The sequence below is a fragment of the Macrosteles quadrilineatus genome, unplaced genomic scaffold, assembly GCF_028750875.1.
Source record: "Macrosteles quadrilineatus isolate MER2022 unplaced genomic scaffold, UCM_ALF_1.0 Scaffold_3__2_contigs__length_128488019, whole genome shotgun sequence".
NCBI classification, from domain to species: Eukaryota; Metazoa; Arthropoda; class Insecta; order Hemiptera; family Cicadellidae; genus Macrosteles; species Macrosteles quadrilineatus.
In genome coordinates this window covers 63,785,703-63,805,023 of record NW_026542596.1, presented here as the reverse complement: position 1 = coordinate 63,805,023, position 19,321 = coordinate 63,785,703, and the positions used below count along the sequence as shown (strand labels likewise).

Below are 19,321 nucleotides of genomic sequence, written 5' to 3'. Positions count from 1 at the left end.
AGCGTATGCTATGATCTTTGTTTAAATATACGTTGTTATCTTGTAACCACCATAGCAACCCATAAGGCTAATGTTAAAAATGCCACGTTATTTTTAAATTGTACAGTCATTATAAAATTGAACTTTGTTAAATAACATTCATTGTTGTTAACAGCTGTTCGTCGAAATAGCCCTAGTAAGTTTAGCTTCAATATGATCAGCTGTTATTGTGTGATTCAATTACAACATTTGCATAAGGCCCAATCTCAAAGAGCTCCAATCAGTATAAAGTGTAATAAAGGAAACTATTATAAATACCCAATATTGGATTTTATTTTTACTTGTAAAATACATATTTTAATGTCAATCAATATTAGGTTCCTGAATAGAATAGAATAGAATAGGCTGAAGGCTAACTATATAATTTAATAATTCACCTCATGTGTCCTTTGCTCAAAATCTTTTAGCATACATTCACTTTTTAGAGTCGCGTTTTTACCAAAGCTAACAAACAAATTAATAAATTATTTGTTGTTAAAACATACTTTTTATTTATGTAAATACATTATGTATACAAAATTTCTGTTGAATACCCTGAAAAAATATAGAAAACAATTTTGCAATTTTTTGATTTTTGCAAACGTTTGTTTTAACCTCGCGGCTTTAGCTGGCTGTTTAAAAAAGATCATCCCAAAATGGGTCGATCTTATTAATTCCTGTATATTCTCTGATACGAAAATTATCGTAACCCCCTGGTAATAATTTAATTACCTCCAAATCTGTTTCCCCTGTTTAAATTGTATAGCCAATGTAGTACTTTACTACTATATTAGCTAGTACTGTTGTTATATCCTCCTCCGCCGATTTTAAACTATTTACCAAAATCAGTCTTCCACTTTCACTTTTGTTTCTAAATTAGTAAATTTTAGTAACTAACTAAATTAATTTTCTCAAAAATGTAACCTCTATTCACATTTCTTTGCTGTTCACGTTACTGTATTTTTTCCAAAGGCTTAAGTTTCATTCCATACTGTCTCCTTTGTCAATTTATTTTCCAATCAAGTGCATTACTAAGTTTCCCTGCTGAATTAATTGCAGAACAATTTCCAGTCATATTTGTTGATCAATTAAGCCCACTACTCCATTGATTCTAAAGTAATTCACTTCGGTTTTGTTCACATTTCTTTCACAATCACACACCAAGATCTGGTCAAGTTGCGTAACAGTGATTAACTCATGAGTAAGTGAGTGACTATCGCAAGTATTTATTGTCCCAATAAAGCCATTGATAAGAGCGTGCTGTGGAGGGGTGGGGAGGGTGGTGGTGGGCGGGGCTAGGGGATGCCGCCGACCAATCGGAGAGCTCGCTGCGGGGTAGCGGCTCGACTCTGCCCAAGTCACGACTTAAGTCTCATAGTCAGTAGTCAACTGTGTGTTTGTGTCATGCAACAATCCATGGATCACATGCAGCCTAAGCTGCAAGGCACGTCTAGTAAGTACACCCTTATTTTATCATTTTCATAATTTGATTTTGTTTGTAAAAGTTTTTTGTTTCATTCTTGCATTTATTTCGTCAATGTGTTTTGTTTTATTTTAGTATATAGGAAAAACATTTTTGTCACTAATATTTATGAAAAACTTGTCTGATGAAATACTTTGATGAGTAGTTTAATTTATTGCACCTTTATAAAGTGAATCAATTTATTTTCAATTTTTCTCCGATGTTTTTTGTAAGAAAATAAACTTTAATTATTTGTCTATTTTGTACTGTGTTTGCTAGATCGATTCATTATAACAGATAATATTTGGCATTCTTTTAAAGTTTTACTAGCGTTTAGGGGCCTATACTTCTAATTAAAACGTATCTTGGTATGATGGTAGATGGTTTGAATGTATTTTGACAGAAAGATTAAGTTGTCATTAGTAAAACAGCTCTATACATTAAAAGATTAAGTAAACAATCTATAGCATTTCTAAATTATGATATTAATTTTAAATGGTGATAAAAAGTACTTAAAACTTGTTAAAATAAAAGTAATGAATTAAATCAATCAAAACCCGGGAAAGTGCGTCTCAACTCAAAAGGGTCTTTCACAAAACTGTAAACCTCTTGGTAGTAGAATTCGCTTTTTTGCATAGATTACATACAAAATCCCGCAACTTACTTTATTTAACAGGTTCATTAGCAATTAGTTTTTGTTAAACTTAAGTCATGTTTCCTCCAAGTAAGGACTAATAACTATTTTAAGTCTAAAATATAAACCTAAAAGTTAATAATATAATTATGATAGTATTCTACAGGTTTGTCATTTGTACAGACTTGAAATTGAGTTTGAACACATTATTTATATTTAAAACAGTGCTTATTTAATCATTCCATGTTTTCCTCCTTCATGTTATAGCTTTATGTTGTGTTAAATGGTTTAAAATAGTTTTACTGGTAGGCCTACATATAATTTTCTAGTTTAACTAACATGCATACTATTGTATCTATTTATATTCGGTTTTCAAACACGTTATTAAATGTAATACAAGTTACATTTTATTCCTTTTCACATTCACGGAAAATAAAAAATAATTTCTATGTCATTGATTCCAAAACTATATTTATTGTTGTTATACAACATCTTGTATTTCATTTTGATAATTTATTACTGGATTGAATTTAACATCATGAAATGTTAATATAAATGTGTAATAATCTGTATTTGTATAGGGTTCTTGCTCGCCCTTTTCTACATAATTTGTAGTCTCAAATTGGTTGTACTTTCACCAATTAATTATACAAATTTGATTTTTACGTTGACTAATACGATAATTGTTCATGGTTGAATTCAAGCGTTTCAGTTTCAACTCCACATTCAACACTAGAGTTTTTAACACGAAGAGTTGTAGTCAACAAAATGTCCGAATTTTACTCAAACTCAAACATCTTTATTTTTGACAGTCGTTACAAACTGCAAAATGGTGTCAACAAAATTTCTCTTACAAATAAAAACAAAATTTCTTATGGATAAAATCTAAAAACTAAAAATCATTGATTTCTTAAAAAGTCTTCTACACTGTAACAACAGCGTGACAAAAGAAGACTCATAACCCCTTTGCCGAATTTGTCCACACTATTTTCCATCTTCAAGGGAGTGGGCAGTGCATTGAACAGTTGAATGCCATTGTAAAATAAATGATTTTTTTAAACGCAGTTTTGTGCTTTGGAATGTCCAAATCGGACCGGCTTCTCAAACCATAGGAGATAGGTTGAGACTGATATTGAAAAAGGTTGATACAGTAACAACATTAATATAAACAAATAATGAACACAACTTTACTGAGATTTCGTTGTGTACATTTTTATCATCTGGTAATCGTAATAAATTGAATAATAATGTCAACAAAGTCTTGGTTTCATCATATTTTCTCCCAATATAAACCAACCCTCTAATTGTAGCTATTAACAAATTTTATTAATTGTCGTTGTTGGGAATATAAGCATTATGGTCTTTCAAATTGTATTTAACCATTTAACACGATAAGTAAACAAACGAAAGAGTTTTAGTAAGCGAAATTCCTAGTGTTTGTATTTTAACTCCAGCCAAATTAACGTTTACATTCCTATAAATTACTTATTTTCTTATTGGCTGTGCTTTCTGGTAAATCGTTTGGTGAAATGTTAAGTGAAACGTACAATATTTCGCTTTTATAGATCTTTTATTTTGATTTTATATTGCGTGTTGTATAATTTAAACTAACTCGATAATAACGACACAGTTTTACATTGTTACAGTGTCTTTGTATGAAATAAATCCTTTAAGAAAATATCTTGGATGCGATTGAAAAATTAGACTGGTGAAACTGTATACAGTATCAAATTCAAATTCGTTTATTCAGCTAAAAATTTACAAAAATTTGTTGCATTAGCTAAGTCAGAAAAAAAGTACAACTGAAGGCTACACTTACAAATAATATTTACAAATAAGCTTTTTATACTTATAAATAAGTATTTATTCTGATTTATTTTTTTATCTGACTACTTATTTTTTTACAATTAGACTTAGCATGTCATTGTTTGTGTATGTAAAGCTACATTGCATATTATTATTTCATATTTGTTATAATATTTAATTATTGCTCACACTATAACGATTTCACTTTAAGTCACAATTAATTTTTATCAATGTCAACTCAACTCTCTTGTAAAATGGCGTTTGCCATGCATGTAATAAATAAATTAAAAAAATAATAATAAAAAATGTTATATATTTAAATAACATTATGTTTAACAATTACCTATGTACAGGGAGGGTAATAAAGTGTTATTTTTTATATTAATAGCTTAGTGTACAATAAATAAATTTCACCAAGTTTCATCAAAATATATCCAGATAAGCAAACAACAATATTTTACTATATTCTTCATAAGAATTATATGTGAATTACAAATTTAAAATTTTTTGAATTTTCTCCGTAACCATACAAAAATACTTTGATATACTAAATTATTTGTGTAAGCTCTTTAAAAAAGGTCTAGAAAGGAATTGGGAAATTTTGTGTTTAGAGGGTAAAAACTGAGAAAACCCCACTTTTACCCCATTCCCATGGACCGGATGGGATTTTTGGCCTCTGGGGACATCAAAATTAAAACAAAATCGGCCCCGGGTCTAGGTGTTGCCATGAGACCTACGGTAATAGCTTCATCCCTATGGGGAAATTTGCTAACTTGTTCATTGTCAGTAAATACACATTACCAATCTGAAACAGTTGCACATACGAACACAGCATTCTACAATTGTTTATATTTACTATTTGTACCTATTTGATTTTTGGACGAGTTGAATGATTTTACACGAGCAATAGTATTAAATTCTTATAGTTAAGTAGTAATTATGAGGGAAGTTAAATTGTAAAAAATCTCTCATACAAATTTTAAGATCTCTCCTTCCTCCTAAGAAAATTCCAATTACCTACGTTTGTCACAAAGAAAGAATATAAATAGTTAAATAGTTCCCTTTTCAATATTTAAATTATTATAAAACAATATAATTAATCTGGCTCTCGTTTCGTGTTTCAAACACTTCAAAAACATTATAAATGAAAACACCATTAGTTAATTACACTTTTTACAAGAATGTATTATTAAGATATTAATAATTTCCCTGGCTGAAATTGGTTATTTAAATTATTTGTCCTTTATTTGTAGTTTTGTGATTTTATAGACTCATCTCTGCTGTTAATCTTTGTATTAGTAAGAAATATTAGAAATGTAAAAATTTAGTAGTAAATTGTAAACAATATTTTCTACAGTCACCTGACAAAGTGGGCTTCCTTGTACTAATTATAGTACAGAAAGTGGCTAATTGCTGCAGTTACTTTCGTCGCACTCTTTACTGCACAATTGTATTCCAACCAAACAACCCAAAACAGCGTGCTGTTATTAGCTTGAAAATAAGTTGGTAACACATATACTACGACTACGATCAGCTGTTGCAGTGTTTCCCATTTCGTGTAACGTTTATAGTAGGCCTACAATGAAAATTCCTCTTTGATTGATCCCGCCGTCAGATCTTCCCCTTTTCCTTTCTGTCCACCTTCAGCATCCCTTCCACGTCGCTAACGAAAGTGTCGTCGGCGCCAGATACCTTCCAGAAGCCATCGGCTTGCTAATCCCATACACAAAAAACGTCTAAACAACAGATGAAACCCATCCAGCGGCTACTGTGAGGACCTGCTACAGAAATACACTCTCCGCTCACAGTCCTTTGTCCAGGTGTCAATTAAACACCAATATGAGGAGCGGGAGTCAACGCCCGGTAAAAGAGCAAGTGTTTGGGGTGAAACGGGTAAAAAAATAATTAACTGGAGTCAACAACCGCGCTTTGTTTGAGTTTTTTGACCCAAGGGGTGAGAAAAATAATTGCTTTACGTTCTTATTCTTGGGTGAAATTAAACTCGTGACTTAATTAATCTCGATCGAATAGTATTTGTGCATTTTGGTACCAAGACGTTTGAAAAAAAATTACCAATGACCGTTTCTTAAAGTGGTTGTTTCAGTTAAGTTCTTCGAATTGAAAAGTTCCTATAATAACATTGTTTACTTTCATAACAGCATAGTTTTACTCATAACAACAAGGGTAACGGACCAATGAGGTTCAAGGATTGAGAGAAAAGAAGTCAAATTGTAATGATTCGAACTTCATCTAATCAGCTGTTCAGGCCAATTTAACTGTTGAGTGGTGCATTTGGTGTTTGGTACAATGTTTCGTTGCATCACTGTCAGTGTCAATGAGAGGTTATAAACGATAATATTACCTCTCTTAGAAATTATGAGTAGTGATTTTTAGTAATTAAAACACTGTCGTACGTAAAGTAGTGTGCGCAACTGTAAATGGAACACTTAAATAAGTATAAAAAAGATTAATCGATATCATAGTAATCAAATGTAACCAAACATAGTTTTATTGGTATTCAGAACTGCAACTTCAAAAGACAAGGAATATTTTATTTTAACTAGTATACGAGTATACGAGAGTATAGCGTTTGCCTTCAATACTGCAGTTTATCGGTTCAATCCTAATCTAAATTTATTCTTGACCCAAATACCATTTTGTCATTTGGACCTCGTTTATACAAGGTTAGGAGAATTTACTTTCAGAATATGTCAAAACCTAAGGGCGATAAACTTAACAACATCCTAAACTTCAAATTACTCATATCACGCAGGGATGTTCCTACCACAGTAGCACTGGTATCTCCTGGATCTAGACCTAGGTTGGGACGGTTTTACAATGTTTCAAAACTCCAACCCTCGACCACTCCAGGAAAACACAAAAGATCTTTTTGTTCTCGCATGTCTGACTCGATCTGGCGAAGAGCTTCAGATCAGAGTGAATGGTAGCTCAGGTACAAGGGTGGGTAAAGTCATGGGCTCATTAGGTCTGCTTCTGGGAACAGATTTTCGGAGATAATCTGCTCGATGAATAGTAAAAATAATTGACTGCTTACAAAGAACATTTTTTAACCTAACTTGTTCATGGTCATTGAGTACGAACGTATAATGTGGTGGTTTTAGCTTTTACCAGTGCTGTCCTAAATGTGACAGCACTAAATGAGTCTCAATTTAATTTATGTTTCTCTTTGAGTTTTAGCGAATTTCCCATATAGGGAATAAGCTATTATCGTAGGTCTCATGGTAAGACCTAGACCCGGGACCGATATCATTTTTCATTTTGAGGTCCTTAGAGACCAAAACACCATCCATTCAAATTCATATATAAATATATACAGTATATATGTGCGTGTGTGTCCGTTAGCACGAGATCTCAAGCAAAAATGATCGCGTAAACCAACTTACATTTATTCGAACGAGTTCAAGAACCAGCATGATCGGACTATGGGAACAGGTGTTTATGGGGTAAAAATTGGGTTTTCCCATTTTTTACTCAAAAAACACTTTTACTATTTCTTTCCAGACCATTTTGTATAGCTTAAAAAAAGAAATAATTTTGTATATTGAAGCGGAATACAATCCTAACGGTTACGGAGGTAATTAAAAAAACTTTAAATTTAAAATGTCCATGTTTTTTCTAAAGGAGAATAAATAAACTGTTGTAGTTTGCATGTTTATGGATATATTTTATTTGGCAATTTTGTTTACTCCATACTAAGCTATCACCATTTCAATAAAAAAACACACCTCAATACTTCCCCTGTAGCAGCAAACCTTGGTATTCATTAAAATTAATGTTATTGAATTAGTAAATAAATCTGATAATTTTCATGAAATATTTTACAGTAGTAGGAATCCAGCCAGGTAAATGAAAATTCGCTTAGTCTGCAGGTTTGCTTCGGCGGTGGTATTATTGCATATCGAGAGCGTCCATCCAGTTTACTGTATACGAGTATCCCTAGGGAAAGTAGACCACCGTACACTTAACTCATTTACAACACTCTGCTACTCTAAAACCATTAATAATTAAATAAACTCCAAACTAATCATACCCAACATCATTAATCTTCTGATGATCAGCTGTGGCGCACCCCAATAGCGTGCTTACTGCCACTGCCATTGTCATCATCGGTAGTTCACCGCTCACCTGGTGAGTAAGCACTTGTTTCCGGGTCCGGATTGAGGATGATCACTTCCGGCGTCATCTGGCGGGGTGGAGGGAAATCGCGACACCCGCATATCTACAGACAGGGTAACCGTGGGAATGCCGCACCCTCCACTGTACAACGTGCATCCCCTGGGCTGACCGATCACGCGAGCTATGGAGAAATTGATACTAAACTTATAGTCAGGGAGATTACAATGACGTAAAACCCACATAGGCTTATTTTGCACTACACAATCTTATAGTATTTGTTTGCCTACTATTTATCAAAACGTATACAACATCAATTGAGATTTTCTAAGTTTAAAATGTGCTATCCTGTGTATTTATACGATGTTTAGTTTTTTTTTTTTTAACTTACATATCATAGAGAGATTTTCCTTACTTTTCTGTGTTACTTAAATTATCACAATCGTAGGTAAGAAACGTCCTGACGTGTAAAAGTGATTTGTGTCACTAGTGTGCTAAGTGGAACTTTGCTGCACAAGAGAGAAATGTTTGCGCACGAGCCGCATGCGAGTGTAGAAAGTTTCTCGAGTGCAGCAAAGGCAATTTGCTCTCGTGTTAAAAATTATATTTTTCTCACAGTTTCTATAAAGCATATAAATAATTGTTCTTTAAACACGTTTTTAGGCTAGGTTAAATCGAATCGTTGAACGAAATGGGAAACACTGCACCAGCTGATCGTAGTCGTAGTATCTTGTGTGCCAACATATTTTCAAGAGTACACCGATTACTTGCTTGATAAAAGCACGCTGTTTGGTGTTGTTTGGGTGGAATATAATGGTGTGTGGCAAAATAATACTGCAGCAAAAATAAGTAAATGCAGCAATTAGCAACTTTCTGCAATATAGTCAGTGCAAGGAAGCCCACTTTGTCAGGTGACTGTAGGAAAAAGTGTTTAGTTTACTCTTAACTATTACGATTTCGAGATCTTTTTAATCAGCCGAGTTATCTATTGTTTAGGGAGTTTTATCTGAAAGTAAATATTATACAAATTTCATCATGATTATAGACGTTGCAATTTCCTCATGAAAGTTGACAAGCTACGACACAAGTTAAATTGTGTTATTACAATTTAGTCTTAGACGCTAAACTAACTGCGGTAAATTTTGATATTACAAGAGGTACCTATAAATCCTTGTTTTAACAAGAAAGCGTGTATTAATATGATTAAAATACAAAAGATCTTTTCTCAGAAGCACCTCGTTGGCCCTACAAATTAATTGTCTCATAATTATATTGCATAATCTGAAGTACTTATATAGTAAGTGTTTCACGTTCGGTTACTCTCTGTCGACTTAGTTTTTTTCTCCCCCATTGGAGCATTTTATAACATTGAATACTTTGTTGTTGCAAAACTAGAAAACATTTAATATATTTTTATGAATTTGTAATTTTATGGTCAAAAAATTGTCAAAATTTCAAAAAAATTATACACCGAGCTAACTGTCTGTAATGGCAAGAAACACAACTTAAAATTGTCTTCAACATGATTTTGTAGGAAAGTTTGTTGAATCTATTAATGTAGTAACTCGGCCATGGTGAAAAGCACCGGTTGCTCGGTAAATGTTTACTTTTCGCTCTAGATGTTTCTCAATGACTGTTGACTAGAGTCAGCCAGTCAGCGTAAAGTTGACTTTGACTCACTAAACTCGCTGTCGGCCATTAAGGAAATCAACAAACGATTAATTCTATTACATAGCGTGTGAAGTAAAGCTTTACAAAGAATAAGAAAAATTTCCTAGACTTTTTTAGCTAAGACCCTTTACGTTTCCAACTAATTTAGTAGCAATTCCTATTTAAATAAAAGTTGACTTCGTTTTACTTTCTCACCATCCCAAATCATATGCCAGTGTTGCAATAACGATAGTTGATGGTTAGTTTATCATGTTTAATACTTTAGTTGTTTTCAAAGAATATATGAAAGATGCATTTCCAATTTTTGTTGTAATTTGTCAGCATAAAAAGTTTCAAAACATGTTTTTGTCTAGTACATATAGATCTAGTTTTAACGTTTACACTTTACTAATTCTTTTTATTTAAATAAAGGCTGTAGGGGTATTTATTGTACATTTGCTATAGTAACTTGACCCGTGATTTTATAACCTAGGATTAACTTAACCTATTCTGAAATATGACAGGAACCATTATTTGACATCGCCACACTCAATCGTAACCCCGTTGAAGCATACATCTGTTTTGCGATAGCATGAAAAGTTCATTTAATGTTTCCATGAAGTCCAAGTCAGTGAAAATACTTACAAGTAATTTTTCCCTACAGTCACCCGACGAAATGGGCTTCCTTGCACTGATTTTTAGACAGAAAGCCACTAATTGATGCATTTACTTACTTTTGCGCACTGTTTTTCCGCACTGTAGTATTCCAACCAAACAACACAAAACAGCGTGTTTTTTATGCACGTAATCCTTGTACGCTTGAAAATAAGTTGGAAACACTTATTATATCAACAAATAAGGACTACGATCAGCTGGTGCAGTGTTTTCTTTCCAATTCCGTTCAACGCTTGGATTTATACTAACCTAAAACGTGGTGTATAGTGTTTTGGAAGACTCATTATTTATATGCTTTGTAGATTCTGTAGGAAAAATATAATGTGTAACACGAGCGCAAAGTGTTTTTGCTGCACTCGAGAAACTTTCCACACTCGCCAATAACTATTTCATTCTCAAACCTCTGAAACAAACAGTATTCCCGCATGATCACTAGTACTAATTGCTCTGATTGCGTCACGTGCGCTCCCACTCCTCGAGTGCTGAGGTCAGAAATAACAGCTGATAATTAAATCAAAATTGTCAGGTAGAGACAGGGAGTTACGAGTGTTTTGATTGATTCGCGCCCACAACCACAGCACAATGCAAGGACGAGGGTGTGTATGTACCGGAAGTCTTGAGCGTTTCCGGTACAGGTCTCACTCACCCCCTCATTACGGCAAGTGCTATTGTAAACGTAGCGACCACGATTTCCGTCTTGACGCCTCCCCAAGTGGTCGTTATTACGTGTGTTTATAGACAATTAGTGGCGTCAACTTTGGGACTGATATGTGCATTTATTTACATTTTAATTTATATACACGTTTTTAATATTTCTTGGCATCTTGTGCTGAAATGCAATGCTTTATATGATAAATTACTTTTATTTAATATATGGTACTGAATTTAAGTTTTTCTACACTACAACAGAAGATTGAATTTGATGTAAATTGATACAGGTTCTATAATAATTTCACTCAAGTCTACAAAGTCAAATATTTTACCACCAGAATATATTTGTCCAAGCATTGTCCAAAATGAATCCACAACTTCCAAAATTAGTTCATCGCAGAATACCATTTACAAAGAGGAAAAAACAATTAAATGTCCCATATGGCAAACAAATTGATGGGGTGACAACACTATGGGAACTAAGATTTCCCATATCGGTAACAATTAGCCACCCCAGCCACGGTCCAATGCTTGCCGGGCCAGATGACCTGATCAGCTGATAGGTGATTGTTGTGATGAACACATGTCGTTGTTACCGCGTTCCTGCACTGTGACCGGAAATGACGTCATGATATGTGTTACAGGCCGGATACTATATGACATCCCCTGCAAAGTGTGCCAGGACAACTCGAGCGGAAAACATTACGGAATCTTCGCCTGTGATGGGTGAGTTTGCTGAATATTTTAATTTGTTAATTTCCTTTTTTCAAATATTTTTCCAGGCAGACCTTACTCGATGAAGATATTTCCAAACTGCATTAATGTTTGTTTTACATTATATTTAGATACAACTATGTCAAGTTCAACTATGATAAGTTAGAATGTGATTAAATAATTTCAACATTTTTACAGGCTTGTTAAATTGAGGTGTCTTCAATGCACTTAAGTTTTTTTTTTATTTTAAAACTAAATTTCAATAAAATTTTGTTTTAACTGTTAAAAAATTTTCATTTCATGAAAAATAATGTTACATTATTTTTATTGTTTGCAATAATAATAACAAATTAGTTGTTAGAATTTTCCACCTGGTATTGTTTTGATGTTTTCGGCAATTCAATGGTGAATCCAATCAGATGAGTTCTTAAAAATATTTCCTTGACTGGATGATAGCATGCAGACGAATGATTGGTATTGGGGCAATAAAAATTTAAAAAGATTCTTCTTACATCATTTGAAGAGTGTTGTTATTCAGTGCTGTACGTTATTTTTCAAGCTATGTTAAACGTATATCCCTACTGTATGCTTTGGGAAGTTATATTAACCAAATACTGTAATTTACCAACTTGAAACTACATAACCATCTTATTCTGTTCCAGGTGTGCTGGCTTCTTCAAGGTAATTATAGTTTATTTCATACAGTATATTATTACTGTAGCACATAGTTTAAACTAAACATACAGTTTTGCAAAGACACGTTCAACTATGCACATTAAAATATTCTCTAGCCATTCTAAACATCAATGGGTAAGCCAGAAAATCAGTGACTCTGACTAGGGTGCTATGGGTGCCTTGGGGAGGGGGGGGGGCGATAAACATTATTTCAATGGAGGACAAGACAGCTGGACCCCCCCCACTGGCCGCCATGTTGGATCTTCCTCAGGGATGACTTCTCGCAGCTGTCCTGAAACCCTCCCTGATTGACTTACAATGCAGTCAGCCCATCAGGGGTTGTAGATCATGCCTGCAGCTATTTCAATTACATTGCCTGATTACAATCATTGTAAGAGATGAGATGAAACAGGGAACAGTTTGTGTGAAGACAATAACAATCGTTTATTGAATTAAACCTGTGTGGTTGTGAAATTATATCTATTTTTTTAAGTTATAAAGTCTACGTAATGATAAACACTCGGTTATCAAACATTTTGCATCGTTAAACGTCAAGAATAATTTACTATGTTGTGGTTTGTAGTGTGGCATTCTAAAGGGAAGATTACTAAAATACAGCTTTAGGTATATTATGACCATTTGGAAACTCCATCAACGGATGAGGTTGGCAGAACCGTAAAATAGATACGTTATTTTACATCAACGTGCGTGTAGTTACCCTGTGTGTTTATTCATTATATTTTACCGCTGCCTATTTATTTTATGGTAGAACACACAACTATGTATACAACTTGTTTATTGTAACATTTATGCGTCAACTGAATAAGCACATATATTAGTTAAAGAAACATCAGTTGTTTAGGTGAATTTGTAATTTTTCCATCTAGAATTACGGATAACCACTGAAGTGGATAATCAGTATACGTGAACACTTCAAAAGATATTTAAATCCATTGTCACCGTAGTGAACTGTCACAATATCGAATTGAAAATTGAAAAACCTGGTTATTTGTACTTTTTATACAAATTCTACCAGAACGACTGTTTACACTCCAACTTATGTCGAAACCACCAATAATCTGAATAATGAGTTTTTGTACATTATTTCCAAATACCAGAGTCTTCAAAATAATCATTAAACAATTTCTGTTTGTAAATTACATTTTTTATACTTAATAACATTTTTGCTTGACATTTTCAGAGGTCCATCCGTCGCAACAGACAGTACGTGTGCAAGGCAAAGTGCGAAGGAAGCTGCGTCGTTGACAAAACCCACAGGAACCAATGTAGAGCTTGTAGACTGAGGAAGTGTGTGCAGGCGGGCATGAACAAGGACGGTATGTGTAAGAGACACGTTTACTAAACTATTTTGGTAATTAAATGTAAGAATTAAATAAATGGACTTATTGGGAAAAGAGGGCATAGTTTTTTTCCCAGTCTCAACTGTAAGACTGAAATGATTAGGCCATGTGAAAAAAATTGATTAAGATAGGCTTCAGAAAAAATCTATGAACTTCCAAATTTTACGTAAGAAAAGGAGGAAGTCAAATCAGAAGTTGGCAACAGGATGTAGAAAAAGGCTTGAGAAATTCAAATTTGAGAACCATCAATGTATAACACAATACATCGATGGTAAGAATAAGGGGAGGGGGATATTGTAAACAAGGTAAAAGTTCACATTCAAAGAACCAAAGACATCAAAGACAGTAAACAAGTTTACCTTTTAAGATGAAATGTTGTATGCATCCCGCATATAATAATTGACTATTAAAATACCGAATCAAACTTTCGTAAAAAAAATTAGGCAATCTTTGCTACTATTTAAAGGTGCTTATAACTGTAAAATAATTACTTGAAAATTCTTTAAAATTAATTAGAATAGTTAGGTGGCCTCTTCAACTTTAAAGAGCAATAGAAGTTTTTGGACAGTACTTTATTTTAGGAGATTTTTTATGAATAATTTTTATGTCGAGCACTATCCAACAACTCTAAAATCATAGAATGAACAATAAGCTGGATGAGCTTTAATTAAACAAATTAATTAACACTCATGATTAAGTTGTACCCTAATTGTGCCTGTGTACGGATGGGCTTGATTGTGTTTATTAAGTTTATGATCCAAACCATACGATTTAAAACGATAGAATTACAAACAACAGAATATGTCAAATGTAAATTTTACTGAACCCAAACGTTTTCTGATTCTGATCCTGCAGCCGTCCAGCACGAAAGAGGTCCTCGCAACTCCACCCTGCGTCGACAGGTGGCTATGTTCTTCAAGGACGCTGAGGCAGGGGCTCTCGCCCTCCCAACGTCCGCACCCTCCGTACTGGACCTCGCCCTGCCCAAGGTGTCATCCTCCACAGCGTCTCCTCCCCGGCCCTCGCCCCCGGCACATCTCCTACCACCGCCGTCGCCCTACTTCTACACCACGCCCTTACCCAAGGTCAGTATCGTCAATTGAGATGGTTTTGCCCCTGGACGTATCGATGCAATCAGGCAAATAACTCGCTCTTTTTCTGTGGTGTCAAAATGTCAATGATTTGCAACTGGTTTGTCCTCGGGACCTTGATCGTGCTCGTAACAAAAAAGATTGAGACCTAGATAATGCTTCTTATTGCTTAATGCCAATTATTGACAACTCTTTAACTTGACATCAAAGTACTGTGAATTTTATTCCACCTATGTCTTCACAGAATAACAAATTATTTTAAAGTAGTTAGCTCCGAGCACCAAATGAGTTACAGACCACGCACAAAACATCAAACAACCCTTGAAACTAGTAACACGAATATCAGTATACATATTTTTTTAAATAGATAGCTACTTTCAGTGGCTTTTTTCGAACAATAATTGCCTTGTGATTACGGCGAGTAATAAACCTTCATTCACTTTACCTCTTCTTTATAATAGTATAGATTACTAATACAGTCCTGAGGTGTTACTGTATTATTATTATGCAAATTTTCTCTGCTGCATCATTAATGTCAGATTTATACGTTTGGGGACAGTTGAAATAAATTAGGAAGACGCGGGTTTGTTATTTGTCCTAATCTGTAGCTATATCTCACTATAACATCTGTCTACAGGAGCCCTGCTCGCTGCCTCCACCACTCATGTTCAACTCTCCCGAGTCCATCAGCGAGTACGCCGCCAGAATACTGTTTATGACAGTTACATGGATCAAGAGTGTGCCTGCCTTCACCTACCTCGCCCTCAAAGATCAGGTAAGATCTCGGTGTACAAAATAATGATGTCAGACATATGATAGCTTGAACTATGACAACCAATAGAGTGGGTAGCAAACAATTTTCAATACGAACTCGAATGAAAGGTAGAAATGCCGATCAACTACTTCGCTGCATCACGTTTATAATCACAATTTTCTTTAGCTAGAAATTCAACTAGAGGTAGCTCTGACTCGGTAAATCTGCTAGATAATCGAGGATGTAATTTTGTTATGTTGGTACCAACTAGGGGAATCCAGCTGTTTGGTTCATGTCTTGATGTAAGTAAAATCGCACAATCAAATAGCCAAAATGTAATTATGTAAAATATACGAGTACTTTATCCTCTTGTACAAAATGTTCGCCAACGTCTAACAATTCTCTTATTCAGTGCTACCTCCAATTGTATATGTATGAATAATAGTTCAGTGATCATTTTAATCTTGTTTGAAATTAAACATTTTAGATAGATATGTGTAAACATCATCTTTCTCAACCCCACTCTGTCACTTCTTCCTCTCACTCAATGTTTATTCCTCGCCACAGTTGCTACTCCTGGAGGAGAGCTGGAGAGAGTTGTTCGTCCTGGGAGCTGCCGAGTACTTCCCTCCTCTCAACCTCACCTGTCTCCTGAGGGACTCCCAGGACCTCGCCCACGAGGTGACGATCTTCCAGGAATCCATCGTCAAACTGAGGGGACTTCATCTGGACGCCACAGAATACAACTTGCTTAGAGCCATTGTCCTGTTTAAAACCGGTAGGTACTGAAATTAACTTTGAACAGTAGACTTCTTATTCCATTGTAAAATCGGAAGCCTGTTTTAAATGTTTCATGTTGGTACCATTTAGAGTGCGTTGATGTTGACGAATCGTTTTAAATTTATTTTAAGGCAGAATTTAAATATTTATCGTCTTACTGCAGCAAACACAGCCGGTTTTAATGCATGCGTTGCGGTTCTAAAGTAGAATTTTAGTCCCTAGAGAGTAAAAATCTGCTGTTATGAACAGTTGTTAATTTGACTGTGGCTAACAAATCGATCAAAACTATTTATCGATTGATTTATTAGGCAAGGTTTTTCTTATCGATGGTATAATGTACTGTAACACAATCGTAAAAGATCAAATGATTGAATAATTTACTAAACAGCAACTGCTAATTTGCATTAGCAGAATTGAATACAAGCTGGAAGTCGTTTTGAGAGGTTATCTTTACATAAAGATTATTTTATTTTCTAGCTTAGTTTGTTAATGAATGATGCAATATGACAAAAAATACAATTCACCACACGGGGAAAAAGTGTCTTTTTAACCCTCGCTCATTTTTCGACATCAGATTCGCGTCGATCCTAAAACTTGACCTCGGGTCAAAAAGAGACACTTTAGGTCTAAGTGATGAGATATACTATTATAGTTTAGTTGTACAGCTAGAGTACAAGCAGTTTTTTCTTATAATGTCGTTTAATCAGGTTAATATAATGATCAGTTATGTAGCTAGAATGAAATGTTAAACAAAATAATGCCCTCTACTTAAACTACAGAACTATTTAGCTTAAAACTTGCCTTTATCTGGTCCATAAGAATGCTAAATCCATATTGCAGTATGTTTAACCTACTGAATGGTACTGTTCTGTAATTTTTATTCTAATATGTTGGTCATAAAACCAATTTGAATTGATTTTAGAGCACAAAAGATTGTGTATATTAAGTAAAACGAAACCAATCCCACGAGCAGTAGTGTATTTCCCTATTGTTCCTTGTTGTCCATCACTTGGGACCTAGACACTCCAGTCACTAATTAAAATTTAATCGAGGCTACAAAAATAAAAATGCTAAATAACTTCACCATTTAAATATGTCTTATTCGACGATATGACTTTAAACACCAAGAAACAATTTTATTGAATATTTTAATTAGTGCATGCCATTATTCTCATAGTATTGACGTCCCTACACTATCGTCCATTGATCTTACTCGAGGAAATTAGCGGTTTAAAGTGATACCTCGCAAACTCTTCGTGCCATGAATTTACTCACATAATTTAAGATAATCAAAGACCAGATGGGATTGATTTGCAAGGACAAGTTGGCTTATTTATTACCCGTGTGTCGTGTGGGTGAATATACGAAACTCTGAGATTGAAATGTCTCCTTTGGTGGTCCCGATAATTGCCAAGGTCAGTGAAGCTGAGTCAAGCCAGCCGCATTGGATATGTCACTGAACCCACTGCGTGTATCTCTTTCCACATTTGATTCCTAATGACATTGACTTTGTGAGAAGCCGTCCCACTTCGGTCAACTACAGTACTTTCAGAGACTGGAACTAGTCCAAAATTAACTCTTGTATGATTAGGATACTTGAGGAATGTTGTTGAGTGCTATAGGTATTTAAATTTATCAAGTTGCGTATGATAAAGTTGACTATCGTGGGATACTATTTGTCAAACCTTCAAATCCGTTAAAACTAACCATTTCACCGTTAACGTTTGGAACATCGTAGATAGACCATCGATATATCAATGAGATAGACTTTCTATTGATTGAGATTTCATTATTAATCAAAATAGAAATATTTTAGGCGACTATATTTCGAAAGGACTCAATTTCGAATTTCAAAAATAAATCTGTCCAAATATCGGACGGGATTTTAAAATAATTTCTAAGTGAAAAGGTGTAATGTGCAAACATCATTTAAGACAATAAATACTCAAGAAACGTATATGAAGCATGAGAAAATATATTACGGCAAACAGGAGCTATAAAGAGATTTTCTTAAGGTTTTCTAAGATCAAAATGCCGAGCATTGAAATAAGTCCTATAACTCAATTCTAAAAACATCAATTTACCTACTGACTTATTACCAACATATTAAGTAGGTTAATGGATATACTGTGATGAAATTGTATGACGTTGCTATACATGTATGTATTTATAATGTTGATGGCAATAAATGGATTTGATTTTATTTGGTTTGAACACATTTGATGAGTGCTCGTTACTCATTAAAACTAACTGTCAGTCCAAATTACTCATCAAACCTTAGAAACTTTGTGTAATCAATTTCTCTTTCATTTCCCATACATTTTTCCACCTGATGACGTCATTATGTTGCAGTTGTCCACGGAGGTACTCTCTGTGACGTCACGTCCGTAGCCTCCTTCCGGGACCAGACCCAAGTGACGTTGGACCACTACGTCAGCAACCGCTACCCTTCCCAGCCCCACCGCTTCGGCAAGCTGCTGCTGCTGCTACCGTCTCTGCAGGCCGTTTCTTCGGATACCATCGAGGAATTGTTCTTCCGCCGCACCATCGGCGAGATCCCCATCGTCCGTCTACTCTGTGACATGTACAAGACGTCCTTCGAGCGGTCCTACCCCTACATACCCCTGCATCTGTCCCCACCGTCGCAGTGACTGCAGAGGAGGTTGTGAACTGTCAAACGAAAAGACTGGGAGTGAACTGAACGTGAATCCATATAAAAGCATTTTCCGTTAGTTCACTACCACCATAGAAAAAAAACAGACCGTCAGCTGTGCTGCGGTTACCATAGGTTCTGGCACACACCAGTGGGAGCGCCATGTAGTTACGGCCTACGCGCTACGTAACTACACGGCGCTCCCAGCGGTGTGCGCCAGAACCTATGGTAACCATGGTAACAACAGCACGGCTGACAGTCTA

The 19,321-nt window shown here is 34.8% G+C and overlaps 1 protein-coding gene across 1 annotated transcript; it reads left to right on the top strand.

Moving 5' to 3' along the window:
- The first annotated feature begins 1,320 nt into the window (after nt 1-1,320).
- On the top strand, nt 1,321-19,056 carry LOC128989256 (nuclear receptor subfamily 2 group E member 1-like). Its single transcript, XM_054411132.1, has 8 exons — nt 1,321-1,471; nt 11,675-11,756; nt 12,407-12,425; nt 13,621-13,756; nt 14,636-14,865; nt 15,509-15,646; nt 16,193-16,403; nt 18,770-19,056. The coding sequence occupies exons 1-8, from the start codon at nt 1,321-1,323 to the stop codon at nt 19,054-19,056; spliced, it is 1,254 nt and encodes a 417-aa protein (XP_054267107.1).
- Nucleotides 19,057-19,321: the final 265 nt, after the last annotated feature.

Coding starts and splice junctions, on each gene's coding strand:
- LOC128989256 (XM_054411132.1), top strand. CDS start 1,321: ATGCCGCCGACCAATCGGAGAGCTCGCTGCGGGGTAGCGGCTCGACTC. Junction 1,472..11,674: donor TAAGCTGCAAGGCACGTCTA/GTAAGTACACCC, acceptor TATGTGTTACAG/GCCGGATACTATATGACATC. Junction 13,757..14,635: donor GGCGGGCATGAACAAGGACG/GTATGTGTAAGA, acceptor CTGATCCTGCAG/CCGTCCAGCACGAAAGAGGT.